The 18,561-nt window shown below is 53.9% G+C and overlaps 1 protein-coding gene across 1 annotated transcript in view; it reads right to left on the bottom strand.

Annotated features, from left to right (window-relative positions):
• SLIT1 (slit guidance ligand 1) overlaps positions 1 to 18,561 on the bottom strand; it is a 163,338-nt gene that overhangs the window by 37,882 nt on the left and 106,895 nt on the right. The window contains exons 9-21 of the mRNA XM_012767462.2: positions 18,042 to 18,189; positions 17,517 to 17,588; positions 16,909 to 16,980; positions 14,768 to 14,839; positions 13,907 to 14,050; positions 8,123 to 8,286; positions 7,417 to 7,440; positions 7,134 to 7,278; positions 6,511 to 6,585; positions 6,187 to 6,330; positions 3,031 to 3,174; positions 2,525 to 2,691; positions 1,307 to 1,439 (exon numbers count right to left, since the gene is read on the bottom strand). Of these exons, the coding sequence (XP_012622916.1) occupies positions 1,307 to 1,439; positions 2,525 to 2,691; positions 3,031 to 3,174; positions 6,187 to 6,330; positions 6,511 to 6,585; positions 7,134 to 7,278; positions 7,417 to 7,440; positions 8,123 to 8,286; positions 13,907 to 14,050; positions 14,768 to 14,839; positions 16,909 to 16,980; positions 17,517 to 17,588; positions 18,042 to 18,189 (1,504 nt within the window). The remainder of the gene's footprint in view (positions 1 to 1,306; positions 1,440 to 2,524; positions 2,692 to 3,030; positions 3,175 to 6,186; positions 6,331 to 6,510; positions 6,586 to 7,133; positions 7,279 to 7,416; positions 7,441 to 8,122; positions 8,287 to 13,906; positions 14,051 to 14,767; positions 14,840 to 16,908; positions 16,981 to 17,516; positions 17,589 to 18,041; positions 18,190 to 18,561) is intronic.

Here is an 18,561-nt window from a genome sequence, read left to right as displayed (position 1 = left end):
CCAAGTAGTGAGTGACCCAAGCACCAGGAGCTGAGCCCAGCTGGGCCTGGCACCACCAATTGCAGCCCTTTGGGGTGGACTCTGCCCTACTCCCCAAGGAACCAGAGAGCAGCAAAATCAGGGCTCTACTCATCCTTCCCCATCGCTCTGTGTCGTACAAAGTAATTCCCACCCATCTCATTGGATCCTCACCGCAGCCCTTGTCAATTCACTCAAGTTGCCCCATTTCACAGCTGACAAAACTGAGGCTTAGAGAAGACAAGTGATTTTTCCAGCCCTTGAACTCAGTCAAAGAAGGCAGGCGGCCCCACCTGTCCCACTATTCTCAGGGCTGCTATGAGGCACCAAGAAGAACATGAGGACACAAGAGGCTTCCAGAGCCTGACACTGCCATAGAAAACCAGGCAAGGGCGGGGCAGGCGAGTCACAGGAAAAGGCCTGCAGTGGTTGATGTGCTTGTGAAGAAATGGCCAGCCTTGCTGGTAAAGAGAGAAATGCAACTGAAAACCGCATGCGCCTGCCACGGGGAAGAGCAAAGCTCAGCTACGGAGGCCTGGAGGGATCAGTCCCAGGGGCTGGGAAGAGGTCAGGGGCTGACCGAGGCCCCAGCTCTCCACCCCCGTTTGCCATATGCACATACATGCACATGCCACGGGAGCTCAGATCCCACGTCCTGGTCAACAGATCTGAGCACCACAGTACTCAGGCCACTGTGCGCCACTTTGCACACAGTTCATGGGAGCCAAAGCAAGCAGCCTTTCGTGGACAGACACCAGGAGAAAGGCAGCAGGTACCCTAAAGATGCTCTTCGCCCAGGGCTTGCCATGGAGGGATGTTCACCTTGGTGCTGTTTATGACAGTAAGGATTTGGAATCAACTTAAACATCCAACAAAAGGGGATTTGTTATCTGGATCGTAGCAGATTCACATGAAGAACATTATGTCACCAGTAAAAAGCACCGCATGTGAGACTTCTGTGTCACAAGAGACTCCCGAGACAGTGCTGAGTGGGAGAGGCACTGCTGTTCCTCATTTTAGAGGCAGAGCTTGGGGAAAGGGACGAAGCACTCGCCACCATGTGGACTCGAGTCCCCAGGCGACTGCAGAGAAGGAATCAAAGAGAAGCTCAAAGCCTTCTTGGAAGTGGTGTTTTCTGCAAAGCTGGGACCCCAACTCCTACTCAGCTTGTACCTGCTCTCGGTCACCTCCCGCTCCCACTGCCAGGCCCCGACCCCTCGGGAAATGCCCCCTCGGTTCCGTCCTGTGGGCCCACGGGGAGTGTGGGGGTAGGGCTGGGGCTACTCACAGCTCCGTGACATTCTTGGGGATGCCCCTGGGCAGGGCCCGGAGGTGCTTGTTGCTGCATCGGACCACGGTGTCCAGGCAGGAGCACTCCTGGGGACACTGCGGGCGGGGCAGGCAGCTCCCCTCCTCCTGGCCTGGGGTGGGAAAGGCCCCGTCAGGGAGGGGCAGAGCCTTCCCAGGGCCTCCTGCAGGCAGGGCCACCCCCACTTCGACACCGTAGCCACCAGTGAGTCTCCTCTATGCTGCACGACCCCATCCCCCAACAGGGACAAAGGCCCCGGAGCAGTTCTGGGGTTAAAGCTGAGGTCTTGGGCTGATCTCCTCCTCCTCAGACCCAGGGTGGACCCAGGCGAAGCGGAGAAGGCGGATGCAGCCACACCATTTCCTGAGTGGCTACAGCTGCCGGGCACCATGGCAACATCATCTCCTAACAACGTAGCGAAGGACGCCCCGTGCCTGGCACAGCGCAGGCTTCAAAACAGATTAGCTGAATGAATGAATGAATCAGCGAATTTCCATTTTACTGAGACCTGGAGAGGTTGGATGACTTGCTCATAGAGCTGGTCAGAGGCAACGTGGGGCCAGAGCTCAGCCTGGCTGGTGCAGAATCACCACCATGTCCAGGTGGCCTGGACGGGCACCCGTGAGCAGAGCTAGGTGCCGAGAGACTCTGAGGACAGGGACGGCAACCTGGCTCTGTCACTGTTGGGAAGAATTCTGCTTCCAATGGCCACCTTTGTGTGTGATGCTCTGGGGAAAACCCAGGGATGGGGCTACATCTGGTTCCAGGAAGCACAAAAGGGAGTGGCCACAGGGGAGGGACTGAGAATTCAGAGGAAACAGGCATTGGAGCAAAAGGTGGCCAGGGCTTCCCACAGGTGGGGGATGGGACTCAGGAGGGAGCCCTGGCATATCAGGACAGGGTGACCCTGTAAGTGGAACACTTAGGAACAGCCAGGAGGCAGGTCTCTGGGTTAAGCAGACTTCATAAAGAAACCCACTAAAATGTTAGCCGTGATTTTCTCTGAGTGATGGGATAATAGGTCGTGTTTATTTCCTTCTTTTCTCCATATTTCCCCATTTTTTAAGTGACTAGCACATCATCGCTCTTATAACCACGCAAAGACAACAGCAGGCAGGGCCTCCCTCTCCGCCCACCCGTCCTCCCCAGCCCAGTGACCGCCCAGCTCACCCTCACCCCTGCCGCCGGCCGAGTTACCTTCCTCACACCTGAAGTCAGGGAAGGCCACGTCCTGCAGGGGGATCTGCCGCAGGAAGTCGGGGCTCTGGCAGCGCGGGTTCCCGGTCACGACCTTGCGCCTCCGCAGCCAGTCACCCAGCCAGGCCAGCCGGCAGTCGCAGTTGAAAGGGTTGGCCAGGAGGTTCCTGGAAGGGGCCGGGCGGCGCCATGAAGACCCTGCGCGTCTCAGTTGTCCCGGCAAGACCTCCTGTCCACCGCGGCGGGCTCTGCCACACACTGGCCACCGACACGCTCCCCCGGCAACCAACGATCACCCAGAGGAGGGGCTTTCGGGACCAGCGGCGGAGCTCCAAAGTGGTGGGACTCATGTTCCCAGAAACCGTGACGGCCCCACGTCCCCAGTGAGCTCTCCTAAAGTGGCCGCCGGGGGGACTGGCCCCTCGGGATGGCGGGAGTGGGGTTCCCGGGGCCCAGAGGACTGCTCCCTGGGCCGCCACCCGCCTGCCCTCCAAGGCCGGACTCACAGCGTGGAGAGGGACTGCAGGGTGTCGAAGGCCCCCGGGGAGACCGTGGTGATCTGGTTGTCGTAGAGCGAGAGCAGCCGGACGTGGCGCAGGCCCGTGAAGCTGTCGTTGTGGACACAGCTGATGCGGTTGTTCCGCAGCATCCTGGGGGGAGCGGGCGGTGAGGGAGGAAGGGGGAGCCCCTCGCTGTGCCCGGCCGGCTGTGGGCACCGTGGCGGGGTCACAGTTCCCCTGCAGAGGCGCTGAGCGGCGAGACACGCACCAGCCAGACCACGGCCAGATGTGGGAGAGCCCTACACGCCTGTGCTCACATCCAGGTGTCCCTGCCTCTGCGGCGCCTCACAGCTCTGTCCCCTCCTCTCCACCCACTGCTCACTGCCGGCCTCTCCTCCACCCCCTGGCGCCGGTGCTCCTCCCCACCTCTGGCCCAGGAGGCTTTCCTAAAACCTAGATCAGGTCCTGTCACTCTCCAATGGCCTCCAAATTGCCCACAGAGTCATTGATCTCTCTACTGTGACCTGCAAGACCACGTCCACCCAGCCCCAGCCCATCTCCTCAGCCCGGCACCTGCCACCTGCCAGCCATTGACTGCCCCAGGCCGCCAGCACCAGCCCCATGGCCAGGCCCTTCCTGCCTGTGGTGTCTCTCTAGAAAGCCCTTCTCCCTCATCAACATCTGGAAAACCTCTGTTCATCCTCAAAAGCCCAGCTCAATTTCCTGCCCCAACCAAAAACAAAAACAAAAACCAAGCTAAAAGCATAATAGCCAATTCACAACAGAAATTCAAATGGTTTATGAACATTCATAAAAGGTATACAAACTAGTAATCAAAGACATATAAGCAATATTGGACTTTTGCATGCCAAATTGAAAAAGAATGGAAAGTATAATAATAATAATGCCCAGTACCTGTAAGAGTGCGGGCCTGCACACTTCCACACCCTGCTGGTGGGAGAGTGACTGGGTACCTCCCTGGAAGTGTGTGTGGTGAGATTCAAAATCCCCAAAAGGCACTGTGTGCGTTCCCTGGCCAGTCGTTCTTAGGAATTCATCATGAGGGACTCATCGTGGATGGGCACAGAACTTCATGATAAAGAAATTGCTCTGGCCTGGAAGTTTGTGCCCCTCAAACTTACACGCTGAACCGCTGATCCCCAGTGTGATGGTGTTGGGAGGCGGGTTCTCTGGGAGGTGACTAGATAAGAAGGGTGGACCACTCACAAATGGGATTAGTGCCCTTATACAAGAGACCCCAGAGAGCTCTCTCACCCTCTTTCTACCATGTGAGGACACAATGAGAAGTCAGAAGTCTGCGGCCCAGAAGGGGACCCTCACCAAACCCGACCACGCTGGCACCCTGGTCTCTCCAGAACTGTGAGAAATGCATTCTGTTGATAGGCCCCCAGACTATGGTAGTTTGTTACAGCAGCCTGAACTGACTAAGGCAGATATTAATTGTACAACATTGCTTATAATAAAAAATTAGAAACAGCCTAAATTGCCAATAACTATATAATATATAGTCATTCCAAATTATGTTGTAAAAAAATGTAAGGATATGTAAAGGTACTCACACTAAGTTTAAGGCAAAAGCAGGTTACTAAATAAAATATATGATAGGATTCCATTAAAATACATTAAATATCTATATGTATGCCTGTGTGTATGTGTGTACAGATGTGTAAAAGACTGGAAAGATAGTTGTTTACATCACAATCAACAGTGGTGCCTTCCAGATGGGTGTGAGACATGGGCCCTTCCCCTTCCCTCTGTCCCCAGCCACTTCTTCCCTGGAAAGACACACTGACTGATCAGATAGCCCACAGCACCCTCATTCCAGGAGTGCTAGGCAAGTAGAGCAGGAACAGCCTGGCAAGATCGCCATGCTATATTCGTAAGTAAGGCCGGGCGCGGTGGCTCACGCCTGTAATCCTACTACTCTGTGAGGCCAAGGCGGGTGGATTGCCCAAGGTCAGGAGTTCAAAACCAGCCTGAGCAAGAGCGAGACCCCGTCTCTACTATAAGTAGAAAGAAATTAATTGGCCAACTAATATATATACAGAAAAAATTAGCCGGGCATGGTGGCGCATGCCTGTAGTCCCAGCTACTCGGGAGTCTGAGGCAGTAGGATTGCTTGAGCCCAGGAGTTTGAGGTTGCTGTGAGCTAGGCTGACACCACAGCACTCACTCTAGCCTGGGCAACAAAGCGAGACTCTGTCTCCAAAAATAATAAAATAAAATAAATAAATATATATATATTCATAAGTGAAAAAAGCAAGCTGCAAAACACAGCGCATAATAAAATCCCCTTTTTGTAAAACAAACAAAAGTCCACAGGGAGTCCTGTCACATCATGTACTCATTTACCTTCCACAAATTCAATGACGCATGCTCGGGAGCCAAACGTGTAGCCCGCTGCAGAGCTGGGACTTAAACCCGAGCAGGCGGCTTCTAGAGCCATGTCGTCCAGCATAGTAGCCACTAGCCATATGTAGCTATTTAGATTAAATTTATTAAAATGAAATGAAATTCGAAATTCTCAGTAGCATTAGCCACATTTCAAGTGCTCCACAGCCACACGTGGTAACCGGATTGGACAGCGTAGACATGGAACATTTCCATCTCTGTAGGAGGTCCGACTGGACAGCACTATCTACAACCACAGATCATCTGAAGAGCCAGCACTGCCTGGGCAGAGGGAGGGGTCCCTGCAGTGCTCAGAGAGGGGTGGGTGACCCAGGATCCCACTGAGCTCCTGGGATGGTGCAACACCCTTGGCTCCCCCATCTACGCCCACTGAGTCAGCTCGGCAAGGTCACCCGGCCCCTCCTGCCTGCGGTAGGGCTGGCCGCTCCTTAGCAAACGCTTTTGCAGCCTGACCGCAGGGCAATGGGAAGGGACCCTTGGGAGAACCTGCATCCCTCCATCCTTTCACCAGGCATCAGCCCTAAGCCCCATGGAACAAAAGAAGGGACCTCACCACAGGGTCCCCAACATTTGATCATGTGTCCCACTGTGGTCGGGATACTCAGCTGTCCCCAGCCTCCTGCAAACTGGGGCCAGGGGAGGGCCTCTCCCCCCTCTCTCTCCCCTTCCCTTGGCTTTGCCTGCCTCGCCCAGCCGGCCCTGCACCGCTCCCCAGCCCCGCACACTCACAGGGTCCTCAAGCCGTCCAGCCCCCGGAACATGCCGCTGCGGATGGACTCCAGCTGGTTCGCCGTGAGGTGCAGCTCGCTCACAGATGCCGCACCCTCGAAGGCCCCGTCTTCAATTTCCGACACCTTGTTGTTGCTCAGGTTGCTGGGAGAGGCGTCGGCGGGGGTGGGGAGGCGGGTTACACATGGCCCGATCCCAGGGGCTCAGACCCCTCCCTTCCGGCACCCAACACCCCCAAGCACACGGCCCCACCCCAACCCCAGTATTTTCCTTCTCCAGCCCGGCCACATCCCGACAGGCCCCTTCCGGCCCTGGGTAACTCACATTTTCTTCAGGTGTGTAAGTTTTTTAAACATGCCCGTGGCCTCTAGGATGGAAATCTCATTGTTGTTCAATCGTCTGGAAGAGGAAATGAATCAGCTTGCACATGCACAAATGACAACATTAAACTACCTTCCCAACTGAAAATATCTGGGACCCAGAGGGGACTCCCAGAAGAATTTATCCAGCCAGGCAGGTTGCTCCAATTTCAAAGGAAGGCTGGGCCTAGCACTGGGGGAGGAGGTGAATGGGGATGTTTTTAACATTAAAAATGACATGAAAATCTGCATGCATAAATGACAGGTGTTTTCAGGTATCCGTGCACATGCATATATATGTGCACAAATGCATACATTTAGATAGAGAAATAAAAATAATAAACGTGATTTTAGAATCATGTTCCCCCAAAAGAAGACAAAAGCATCATTGAGAAAAGCCACCCCCAGTTCAGGCTGGAGACCTGCCCTGGGTGCCAGAGACTGCTTCGAGGGACAGCTGGCATTCCCGGGCTGGTGTCTCTGGTGGTCCCCGACACAGGACTGGGGCAGAGGAGAGCTCGGAGTGGGCCCAGGAGGGTTAGGGGGAGCTGGGGGCAGGCGTGGGCGTGGAGGGGCAGGGACGCTCACAGCTCGGCCGTGGACTGGGGGATGCGCTCAGGGATCTTGGTGAGCTTCAGGCTGGAGCACTCCACCACGCTGGCCTCGCAGCGGCACTTGTGGGGACAGACGACATCGCTGTTGCACTCGCTGTTCAGCTGGTAATCCTCCGTGCCTGTGGCGACAGGGCAGGTGGGGCTGACAGCCCGGGGAGGCTCCAAGCAGCCTTGGCCAACCCAGGCTCTCCCAGGCCCCCAGCCTGCCCACCCACCGCCACTGTGCCCCCAGGCTGGCCCGCGTTCCCCTCTCCTACCTGGAATGAAGTACTGCTCCTTGGCTGGGGAGAGAAGCAGAAACACCATGATGCAGGAGCAGCCCAGGCCCAGCCCCCCTGCCCAGCTGAGGGCACCCCAGGAATGCGACTGCGCTTCATCAGGGCCACAAAGCCCATGTGCCCAGCCCTGTGTGTGGAAGGCCTGCTGCAGAGCGCTCGTGTCCCTTGCCCCGGCCAACGCTGGGGCAGCAGTGCCTCCAGATAAAGCTGTCACAGCAGCGCCCAGCCCGTCCAACTCTCATTTGCAGTGGGTCGAGGCTGGGACTGTCCTGACTGCAGAAGGGCAGGGGCATTAGCCCTGGCCAGGATCCAGGCTCAGAAGCTGGCCTACACTGTCCCGAGCCATGGGGACTGCCGTGGTGAGGCCATTTCTGTTGTCCCAAAGCCTGGAGGAGGCTCCAATCTCACTAGGGACTGTCCCTGGGCCTCCCAAGTGTCTTAGAAGGCTTGAGAGCAGGGCATAAAAAGGAACTCACCTGGGTCCTCCCTCTGGGACCTTCAGCAATCCCTGCCTCTGCCCTAGCCTCAGTAAAATGAGCTGCTACTGAACAACCATTCGGATCCGAGTCTAGCGTTTGGGGGCTGCACCCTCCAGCGTGGTCTAGAGTAACTGCGGACGTCCAGGAAAGGCCCCAGGTCCCTGAGCAGACTGCAGGCAGACAGACAGGTGGGCAAGGGCAGCTACCTGAGCACCGGAACTTCTTGCTCTTGATCTGCCCGATGCGCTTGTTGGCGAGGCGCCGGGGGCTGGCGCAGCGGGCGCCGCTCGTCTCGATGGGGTTGGTACGCAGGAAGTCGGCCAGCCACTTGAGGTTACAGTCGCAGATGAATGGGTTCTGGGCCAGGTGCCTGTCCAAAGGGGCAGGTGAGCCGTCAGAGACGAGGGCCGCAAACCTGCACTGACCCCACCTGGGTGGGGCCTTGCTGCTTGCCGGGAGCCCGGGGCTGGCCATGGGAGAAACAGGGGTGTGTCCTGCCAGGGTGCCCCTGCCGCGTACGGAGACGCCGCCTGCACACCACAGGGGGTGAGATCGCCAGCCCCGAGCCTCCTGCTGTCCCTGCCACACTCTGCCAAGCCTCATTCTGTCCCCTCCCTTTCAACCCACCCTTCCCTCCCCTGCCCTGGGACAAGCACGAGTGGAGGGAGGAGGGCCTAGAGACTGGCCAGAGCACCCCGGCCTTGCACAGGTGAGGAAGACAAGGCCCAGAGAGGGGGACAGGACACAGGACCACGGGTGCCCAGGCCGTGGCCTGTGACCTCGCCAGCAGCCAGGGCTCCGGTTCAGCCCCTTTCCTGCTGACCCAGGCAGCAGCAGCCTGTGTCCTACAGCCATTCTCCAGGAAGGGAATGGGCCGGGGCGGCAAGGCCGAGCCCGCTGGAGTACCCAGGCTTCACGGGGGTCCCCATCCCCACCCAGGTCACAGCAGCTGCCTCTCCTTGTCCTTTTTACAAACCGACCCTTCACACAAGGAAAACTCAGAAAACATTACTGAGTAGCTCCCTGCTGGGGAATCGCTCAACATGCGGGGCTGCCTGTGTTGCCAACACATGAACGTGGTGACGGTGGCCATGGTTGCTGTACGTGACCACGTGGTTTCTTGCCCCCGTGTGGGCTCTGACCACCCCAGCAGGTTCTGACTAGCCCCATCTGAGCCACCCCAGCAGCAGCCCTGCCCACGTGTGTCTGGGCCACCCCAGCGCTGGGCGTACCCTGCTCGTGGCTGTCCAAACCGAGACAGCCAGGGAAGCGCATTCCTGTCCCTGTGCTGGCTCCAGTTCCTGAGAGCCAGTGTCCCTACACAGCAGCGAGGGACACTGAGGTGGCCAGCTCTGAGGGACTTGCCGTGGCATAGCCACTTTTCCTCCATACGTGCCATCAGTTCAGACCACCTGACCTGTTGGTCTCAGCCCAGAGCCCTGCTAGGGGCTGCAGACCTCCCGAAACAGAGGGGTGAGGCCTCGCCCAGGGTTACGCCCAGCTCAGCGCAGACCTTAGCTGCTCTCTGTCCCGTCAGTCACCTCCTGGGCTCTGCCCTCTGGCTGGGGTGCCAGTGGGAGCCTTCGCTGGTCCCACTGTTCCTGCCACTCTCCTCTGCAGTGTCCGTCCCCATTTCCAGCCTGAGTCCCGGATCCTCTCAGCCCCACCAGGTGGACCCGGCCCCTCTCGCCCTTTCTGCATCCAGCTGAACATTTATTTCCCCTTTTAAACTGTCAGCTTGCACAGAGAAGATGTGTTTGCCGACTCCCAGGGCAGAGTCTGCAGCTCATCTGAAATATACCAGGATTCAGGGTCCACTTAGGAACCCCCCACCAGCTGCCTCACCCTCACCTGTTTGTGCCTCAGTGCCCCAAACAATTGCCTGGACGAATTGCTTCTCTTTATCACAGTCTTGGTAGAAACTCTGTTTCAAATCAGTCCAGTCATGTTGTTTAGGCATGTATTAAAATGTTTAAGGGGCATAGTGTAGAATACATCCTTTTTAAGAACAGGATATTTGTGTCAAAAACAACCTATAAAACTCGAACCACCTAGAAAGACAAGTGGCTTCGGTATAAACTTTAATATTTTACACAAATTAGAATTTGTAACAGTTTCAAAGGGCAGGGAGCTAGGGAGGGACAATGCACAGGAGGAAGGGAAAAAATCTATCTGGTGAAAGATAATCATGTTAAAGGCACATCCAGAAATGCACTGCATATGTGTCTGCACAGTCTATGAACGTTTTTGATGGTGGAAGGAAAGGGAGAGAGGACTGAGTCACAGTGTTTTTCTCCTAATATGCATTAAGGAGTCACAGCTTAAACTCTTTTATGGCAGATGCTCAGCATCATAGTATTAGGGAAATACAAATTAAAACCACATTGAGGCCAGGCGAGGTGGCTCACGCCTGTAATCCTAGTTCTCTGGGAGTCTGAGGCGGGAGGATTGCTCAAGGTCAGGAGTTCAAAACCAGCCTGAGTAAGAGCGAGACCCCGTCTCTACTAAAAATTGAAAGAAATTAATTGGCCAACTAATACATATAGAAAAAATTAGTCGGGCATGGTGGCGCATGCCTGTAGTCCCAGCTACTCGGGAGGCTGAGGCAGGAGGATTGCTTGAACCCAAGAGTTTGAGGTTGCTGTGAGCTAGGCTGACGGCATGGCACTCACTCTAGCCTGGGCAACAGAGTGAGACTCTGTCTCAAAAAAACAAAAAAAAAAAAACCACATTGAGCTATCACTTCATTCTCACTAGGATGGCTATAACCAAAAAGACCAAAAAAAAAAAAAAAAAAAAAAACCCAAAAACGACAATACTAATTGCCGATGATGATGTACAGAAACCAAAGCCCTTACAATACACTGCTGGTGGGAACACAAAATGGTACAGCTACTTTAGAAAACACTGGCAGTTTCTTTAAAAGTTAAACATAAATTTATCATATGACCCAGAAATTCCAAAAGAAATGAAAATGTTTCTCTGCACAAAGATTTGTAAGTGAATACTCATAGCAGCATTATTTAGAATGGCCACAAAGTGGAAGTGCTCCAAATGTCCATCATTTAGAATGGGTAAACAAATGAGGCCTATTTATACAATGGAAAATTATTTGGCAATAAAAAGAAACAAAGTCCTGATGCAGCTACAATAAGGATGAACCTCAAAAATGTTACGCTGAGTGAAAGAAGCCAGTCACAGAAGATGGCATATTATATGACTCTATTTTTGTGAAATGTCCAGAGAAGGCAGTCTACAGAGACAGAAAATAGATTAGTGACTGCCAGCGGCTGAGGCTGGAAATGGGATTAATTACAAATGGGCACAAGGGATTTGGGGTGGGGGTGTGATAGAAATGTTCTAAAATTGAATTGCAATAGTTGAACAACTCTGTCAATTTACTAAAAATCATTGAACTGTACTCTTAGAACAGGTGAACTTTATGGTATGTAAATTATACCTCAATAAAGTTGTTATTTAAAAAAAATGTTAAATCTCCGGAGGCAAGTAAAACTGCAGCAAAATCAGTACGATGACACAAGACACTTGGCCACAGATCTTGGAGCTAAGGACAAATCAAGCAAGATTCAGTGAATTTAAATCTGCTCAGGTTTGACAAAACAAGACTCAGTGTAGGAGTTTAGCCACTTGAGGTTGTAATAAGAATATCTTATTGTACCTTGGACTTGTATTTCTTTTATTCTTGTTCCAAATTGTAACTCAGTTGTTAACATATAATAGGTGCTCATGAAAGTTCAATTTTGCTTTACAGCCTTAGATAATGAGGTCTATGATTACAGAAAAAGCACAGTTGAGGGGGAAGCTAATCAGTTTCTCAGTGATACCCGAGATGAAATCCCTGCTCTATCAGATGTTCTGCAATCTCAGTGAGTCGTGAAACCTCTCTCTGCCTTGGCTGCCTTAAAAGTTAAATCAGGGATGATAGCACCTACCTCCAAAGGGTCATGGCATTATTGAGAAAGATAATACAGGCAAGAACAGTGGCTCACGTGAGTCTCGCCATCCCATTAAATCTCCTTAGCACATTTCTCTCAGCCTTTCTGCCAGATGCTTAAAATACTCCACCTTGCCAACATCTCCTGTAACCTCTAATTTCACATACTTGGCAAGGTTTCCCCACGGGGCTCCATCTTCCTCTCTGTGGCTATAAGTAAATTAATTAGCAGGAGTTGGGCTGCAGGCAGATTCCTGGGCTTTAATGAGTTTGTCTTTGTGGCTGACATCTCTGTTGACACACAGCGTCCCCAGGGAGCTGGAGCTGCTGTACCTTTTACCCAACCTGCTTCGAACCTATCCCGGCACCCCATGCAGATGTTTTCTGGGAGAACACTGCCCGGCATACACAGTGGCAGCAATGACAATGACAATGGCCACAACAATATTAGTCATCAATGCCTGTTCAATGCTCACCATGGGACCCACAGGTCAGCACATCCAGGCAAACTGCAGGCTCGGAATTAAAGCTGTAGAATGAAGGAGACCACTTACATGCCTACGTTTAACCACCCAGCCAGCAGATGAGAAGTTTCCCTAAATGGAAACATTCCGGCTAAAAGATAAGAACTCCTTTTTTAAAGCATAACCACAACAGCATTATCCAATGAAGAAGGAATGTTAGAATTCAAAGATCACCATTTCAGGATCTCTAATAAATTAATGGGTCCAGAAATTGAGATCAATTACTGTTTTTATTACAAAAAGAGAGGCTACCAGTCAGCCTGCACTTCCTGATGGGAAGTACACAATCCTGCCCGTGAAGTCATCTTGCCAATAAGTAAATAAATTGAACCTGAACCCGACCAAGTTCCTAGATCCAATTTTCAATCTGCAGGACACATAGAGGACAGAGGAACGTGCGAAACTACACCACGGGGATGCAATCAGCAAAATCCAGATCCTATAGAACCAGTGATGCAGTGTTTCGACAAGTACGTTACAAAGGAAAAAGGTGACAGAGAGGAGACCTATAGATTAGAAACAACTTATGGGATGCATCACCCAACATCAGCCAATTGTGTTGTATAGGATTTATTTAAATCCCAATTCAAACAAACTATAACAAATTGTATCACATGTGTGAGACACTTGGAAATTTGAACACCATTTAATTATTTGATGATTTTAAGGAGTTGTTAAAGTTTAGATATAATAATAGTGTTGTGAATGTGTTTTTAAAGAATTCTTATCTTTTAGAGGTATCTATAAAGTCTATATAGATGACATATGATGCCTTAGGATTTGCTCCCAAATAGTTTTGGTGGCATGGACGGGGGAGGTGCAGGGAAACAGGATTGGATGGAGTTGGGGTATGAACACTGGGATGTTCACTAAGCTACTTGTAATATGCTTGTCATTTTCCACAATAAAAGATGGTAACAAATTGTTAAATTTGTTGCTCTCTAATTTTTAATTTATAGTCATCGTTGTTAACTGTATTTCATCTGATTTGACATTATGAATTGCAAGATGCACTATATTTTATGTTCTTTGTTCTGTAAAGAACAAAATGCTGCCAATTAAATGATATGCTACTGATTATAATGTGTATCCCAATTTTAGAGCTGTCAGTGTGGAAATCTGTCTGAGACTCAATGGGCTTATTATAATTATTGTCATTATTATTATTACTGCTATTAACTGCAGTCATTTACAATGAGCTAAACTTTGTACAAGCGTCTCCATTAATTTCATAATAACTCTGTGAGGAAAGTGTCCCTGTTTTGTAGATAAATAAAATGAAGCCCAGAGAAGCCAATTAATTTGCCTAGGGTCACACAGCACAGTTGGGGTTTTAACCCAGAGTCCGTGTCCTTCCTCTGTAAGAGACCACTCCCAGTGGGCACGGCAGCCCAGGGCAGTTCAGCTGCCTGCACCCGGAGGGTATAATCTCCCCTAGGCCCACTTGCCGGGGCCTTTCCTGCTGTGGGGCCTACAGGGAGGGGCAAGGAGCAGGGCAGGAAGGCACTCACAGTGTCTGGATGGCCCGCAGGGAGGTGAAGGTGCCCTTGGCGAGACTCTGGATCTTGTTGTCGTACAGGGAGAGCAGCGAGAGGTTCTGCAGGTCCTGGAAGGCATCAGGCCGGATGCAGTTGATCTTGTTGGCATTCAGGAGGCTGCGGGCAGAGCCAGGGCCAGGGGTGAGGGACAGGTGTGCGATTGGACTCATCACATGCACCTGCCTGGCCTCGGGCATGCGTTATTGCAGGGAGGAGCAGCCCGGGAATCTGACCCTCTGAGTGTCCAATCCATGCAAAGGAGCTGGGAACGCCAACTGCCTTCTCCGTGGACAGGGGCATCTCAGCCTGCCCACGCTTCTCTTTCAAGGAACTGTGAGAGATGCCCTGTGGGATTCTGGGAAAGCAGAGAGCCACCTCTGAAAGGCATTTTGGGGGCTTCTCCTCCTTCCCAGATTTCTGTTGGGTTCCCCAGGCAGCTGAGATGGAGTGTTTGTGTTCAGTGCTTCCTAGGTCCTGCGAGAAAAGCCTTGCCTGAAAGCTCATGGTTCAAGGAAGCTGAACCGGCCTGGGTGCCCCGCTGCAGAAAACAGCTCTGTCCCCAGCCACACTGAGCTCCTCTGCAGTACAGGCCAAGTCCCAGCAGCCCCTCTGCTCTGGCATCCCACGAGCAACTCTGCACCAGCCTCTACCTCCCTCTTTCGCCTCTGCAGAGCCCTGGAGCCTCTTTCAGCCTTCCTAGCTCTGCCTGTTTTCCCAGCCCCTTGTCTCAAGTGAGTCCCATACCCCAAAGAGGCTGAAAGGCACAGTCTGGCTGGCCAGAGGGATGCCGGCCCCCCGGGTCCCACCCAAAGATACCCCAGGATTGGTCCTTACAGGAGCTGTAGGGTGTACAGGCCTCCAAACACACCTCGGGGGAGGTCTGTGATCTTGTTCCCATACAGCACGCTGGAGAAGAGGCAGCAGAGAGGGAGGGGTTAGAGGACAGCCCCCCAGAGCCGTGGCACCGCCCTGCAGGTGGCCCTCCCCAATGGCACCACCTCTAAGCCATTCACGTTTCCCAAACCTTAACGCATGTTTGTTATAGCAACCTGCCCACAGATGGCGGTAAAGCATCTTGAGAAAGGGTCACCTGTTGCTACTTTGCACAGAGATACCCTGTGGGCTGGAGGCAGCCCTGGTCCTCACCCTGCGGGAGCAGCCCCCACTCCCCTGCCCTCACAGAGGCGGACCCCATGGAAGCCTGCAAAGCAGCCCTTGCTCGGAACCTCATGGGAAATTAACCTGGTCCAAAACCCAAAAGGAGACTGTTGAAAGAAGAGTGAACTCCATGGGCAGGAGTAATTCCTGTATGCTCACAAAGTCACAGGGAAAAAACCAGAATGCCAGGCAGCACATGCAGTATGAGATCTGGGTGGTGAGACTTCCAGTGTTGTTGTTTTTTTTAATGCTTTATTATTTTCAAGGTTTTCTGCATTGAGCATGAATTCCACATATAATCAGAAAAAAAAAAAAAAAAGCAGAAGTTCAAAACCCACAAGGCAGGAATGGGTGCAGGAAGACAGCAAAAGCCCAGGAGCTTGGGGAGGGGCTGGATTCTATTCCCAGTGTCACAATCAGACCCCCACTCGCTAGCCTTGTGAAATTCGAGCTGAGTGGAAACCCTGCGAGCTGCCTCTTCAAACGTGGCTTTGAGGCGGCTCCCAGAGGAGGGCACAGGAGGAAAGGCCCGCAGTGCGATCTGGGTGGGCTGCGTGGAGAACCGACAGGCCAGTGTGGCCTGAGTGGAGGGAACGAATGGGACAGTAGCTTGGCCTTTACCCAGCTGGCACCAGGAAGCCACTGAGACACGATCAGATTCTGTTTCAGCCTCTCCACCTGCTGTGTGGAGAATGGAGTGGAGGGGGCAGGAATCGAAGCAGGGAGGCAAGGTCCAGGCTGGCCCAGGCGGACAATCCGATGGGGTTTGGTGGCATGATCTCAGCATGCAAGCTCCTGGTGGGGAGGGGGCTGTGACCAGGTTCAGAAACCCACTTAGATGGGTTATTTCACCTTTCGCCCCTTCAAATTACCATGTTCCAACTTAGGAGAGTGTTACTCACTTCTCAGAGGAAGAGCCCTGCATTTTGGCAGGCCACCTCCAAGGATCTGATCTCCTCAGCCAATGACAATGACCCATCACCAGCTTTCATGTACAGCTGTGTAGGTTGCACACTGCACAACTTCAGGGGTATCTTTCACAACTGTTCCCCCCCACGACCTTGGATTCTACTTCAAGCGAAGGGGGCACTCACAGAAGGCACTGAGCTGGCAGCCTCCTGCACTCCCAACGGGGAGTTCCATTCTGCTCCACTTGCCAGGCCTCTAATCTATGCCAGGCATGTGCCCAGTGCTGCCAGGGAGTAGGTGAAGACACGCATTCCTAAGAGTAACAGACGGCCCCACTGCAGGGAGCTCGCGCCACTACACAGCACCCTGAGTGCACCCTCTGAATAGACAAAGCGCTGTGGGACCTCAGAGAGTGAGGGGCTTGGTGAACCTGGGCTGCAAGAAGGGTTCCTGGGGAAAGTCCATACTCACCACCTACCCTGTGTTCCACTGACCTGCCCCGCCCCCGCAGTAGACCCTGAGGGAAGGAAAACACTGTCCTCACATCCCCCACCACATCCTGGGATTGATCAAGGTGTGGCAGACGTCACAGTTCGAGCCAGGGCCAATGGCCCCATGGGTGACCCGGGGAGGGGTTTGGGGGGCACGCGCTGTGGGGAGGCGGGGGCCAAGATGGCTGCTGCAGGGAATGCTGGGAATATCCCCACCCTGGCGGGGACAGCATCTCAATTGGGATCTTTCCATGTTCTCAGCCCTGGAGTCCTGCCTCCCTCCCCAGCTATGGGGGGCCCGGGCAGGGCGATGGGAGGGGGTGCTGTGTGGAGGGGTGCGGCCCTGCTGCTCCTCCAGACGGTCCCTCCTCAATGGACTCCCTGCACCACCGAGGGAGCCCTGGCCGCGCTACTCACAGCGAGTTCAGGGAGCGCAGGCCCTGGAAGGCGTCGGGTGCGATCTCCGCGATCTGGTTGTTGCTTAGGTCTCTGCAAGGTGAGAAGGGGAGGGGACATCTGAATCCTTCAGCGGCCACCCCAGTCCCCTGTACCGGCTACACACCACGGGGGGAGGGAAGCAGGGATTTTTTTGAAATTAGAAGACTGAGGGGCCAGTTCTCCCATCCATCTGAAAAACCCATAGGCCACTATTTCCCTGTGCACTCTGAGGGCTGTGCAGGTGGGGGCGCTCCAGCTTGGGACATTAGGGCCGAGGCTTCCCCACATATCCTGGCCATCCCCTACAGCCACCTCCTGTCCTGAATTGCTCCTCTTGGTGCCCAGGCCGAAATAGACGACAAGCAGCTCTGGTCACATGCCAGACTCAGCTCAACGCTCCATCAGGCCTCACGGCAACCCTGGGAGGAGGCCCCCTCGTCACAGACAAGCAGCCCGAGGGTGGCTGGCCCAGGGCCACTCAGCTGCAAGAGGCCAAGTCTGGACCCTGCCCGGGGCTGTGGGACGCCTGGTCTAGGCTCTTCCTCCTGCCCTGCGCGACTCCCCAGGAAGTAGCGAGAGGCACTCACATCCTGCGCAGCTTCCGGTAGGGAGAGAAGGCTCCTGGGGGGATGGACTTGATGCCATTGAGCTCCAGGCGGCTGCAGGGGAGAACAGAGGGGACGCACAAGGGCCCAGGTCACCCCAGCGCTGGGCATTGTCTGGTGGGCTCACCCACCCCAAACACACCCTTGGCTTCTCCTGCCTCTGCTCCCTTCCCCCTTCTAGAAGCTGAAGTGTGGGGCAGGTGGGCTGGCACAGGCAGAGAACGCTGTCACGGGAGCTCCCTTGCCCCAGACTTCCGTGGCTGGAAGGGGCCCACAAATGATGCTGAGAAACTGAATCTAGTGGACTCACTCAGCTGAGCTGGACAGATGGACCACAGAGGGACTCCCCATCCCCAGCCCTTCACAGAGGTCAGCCTAGACAGACAAACTGTGTCCCCTCCATTTGTCACCGAGGGGCCTGGAGCCAGCTCTGCACAAACCACCAGAGCCCAGCCCAGCCGGCGGGGCCAGTGTTCCGGGGCACGCCCTGCGCTGCCCTGTACTCACATCTCCGTCATGGTCTCGGGCAGGTTGGCGGGGATGGCAGTGAGGCCTTTGCCGCGACAGTCCACGATGCCGTTGCTGCAGGTGCACATGGCCGGGCAGGAGCCAGAGGAGAGGGTGCAGGTGGGCACGCGCCCTGCCTCCCCCTGGCCTGCAGAAACAGGGGATGTGGCCTCAGGGTGTCCTGCATCGGCACCTCCCTCCCCAGACACAGACTGATGGGTGGGGACAGGGTTCACGGTGGCAGTTTCTCTGGATGAGGGTGAACCAGAGGAGGTCACCAAAGAAATACGAGATTCTGGACTTCGATGTAACTCTGTGGGTGCTTGGCACTCAGCAGCAGGTACTTGGCAGCTGTTCGCTGAACTTGAATCTGAACTGAAGTGCACCACAGTGTGAGTCACACGCTAGGAAATCCTGGCCTAGAATTCCGAGGGTTTGGTTTCTAGTCCAAGTCACTTGACACTTGTGAGCCTGAGTCCCCTCACCCGTCACATGAGGGTAACAATGACTGCGTTTACTA

Source organism: Microcebus murinus, chromosome 14 (genome assembly GCF_040939455.1).
Source record: "Microcebus murinus isolate Inina chromosome 14, M.murinus_Inina_mat1.0, whole genome shotgun sequence".
In the NCBI taxonomy this organism is placed as follows: domain Eukaryota; kingdom Metazoa; phylum Chordata; class Mammalia; order Primates; family Cheirogaleidae; genus Microcebus; species Microcebus murinus.
Note: the sequence above shows the minus strand (reverse complement) of the source record. Positions and strands in the feature narration are given on the sequence as shown.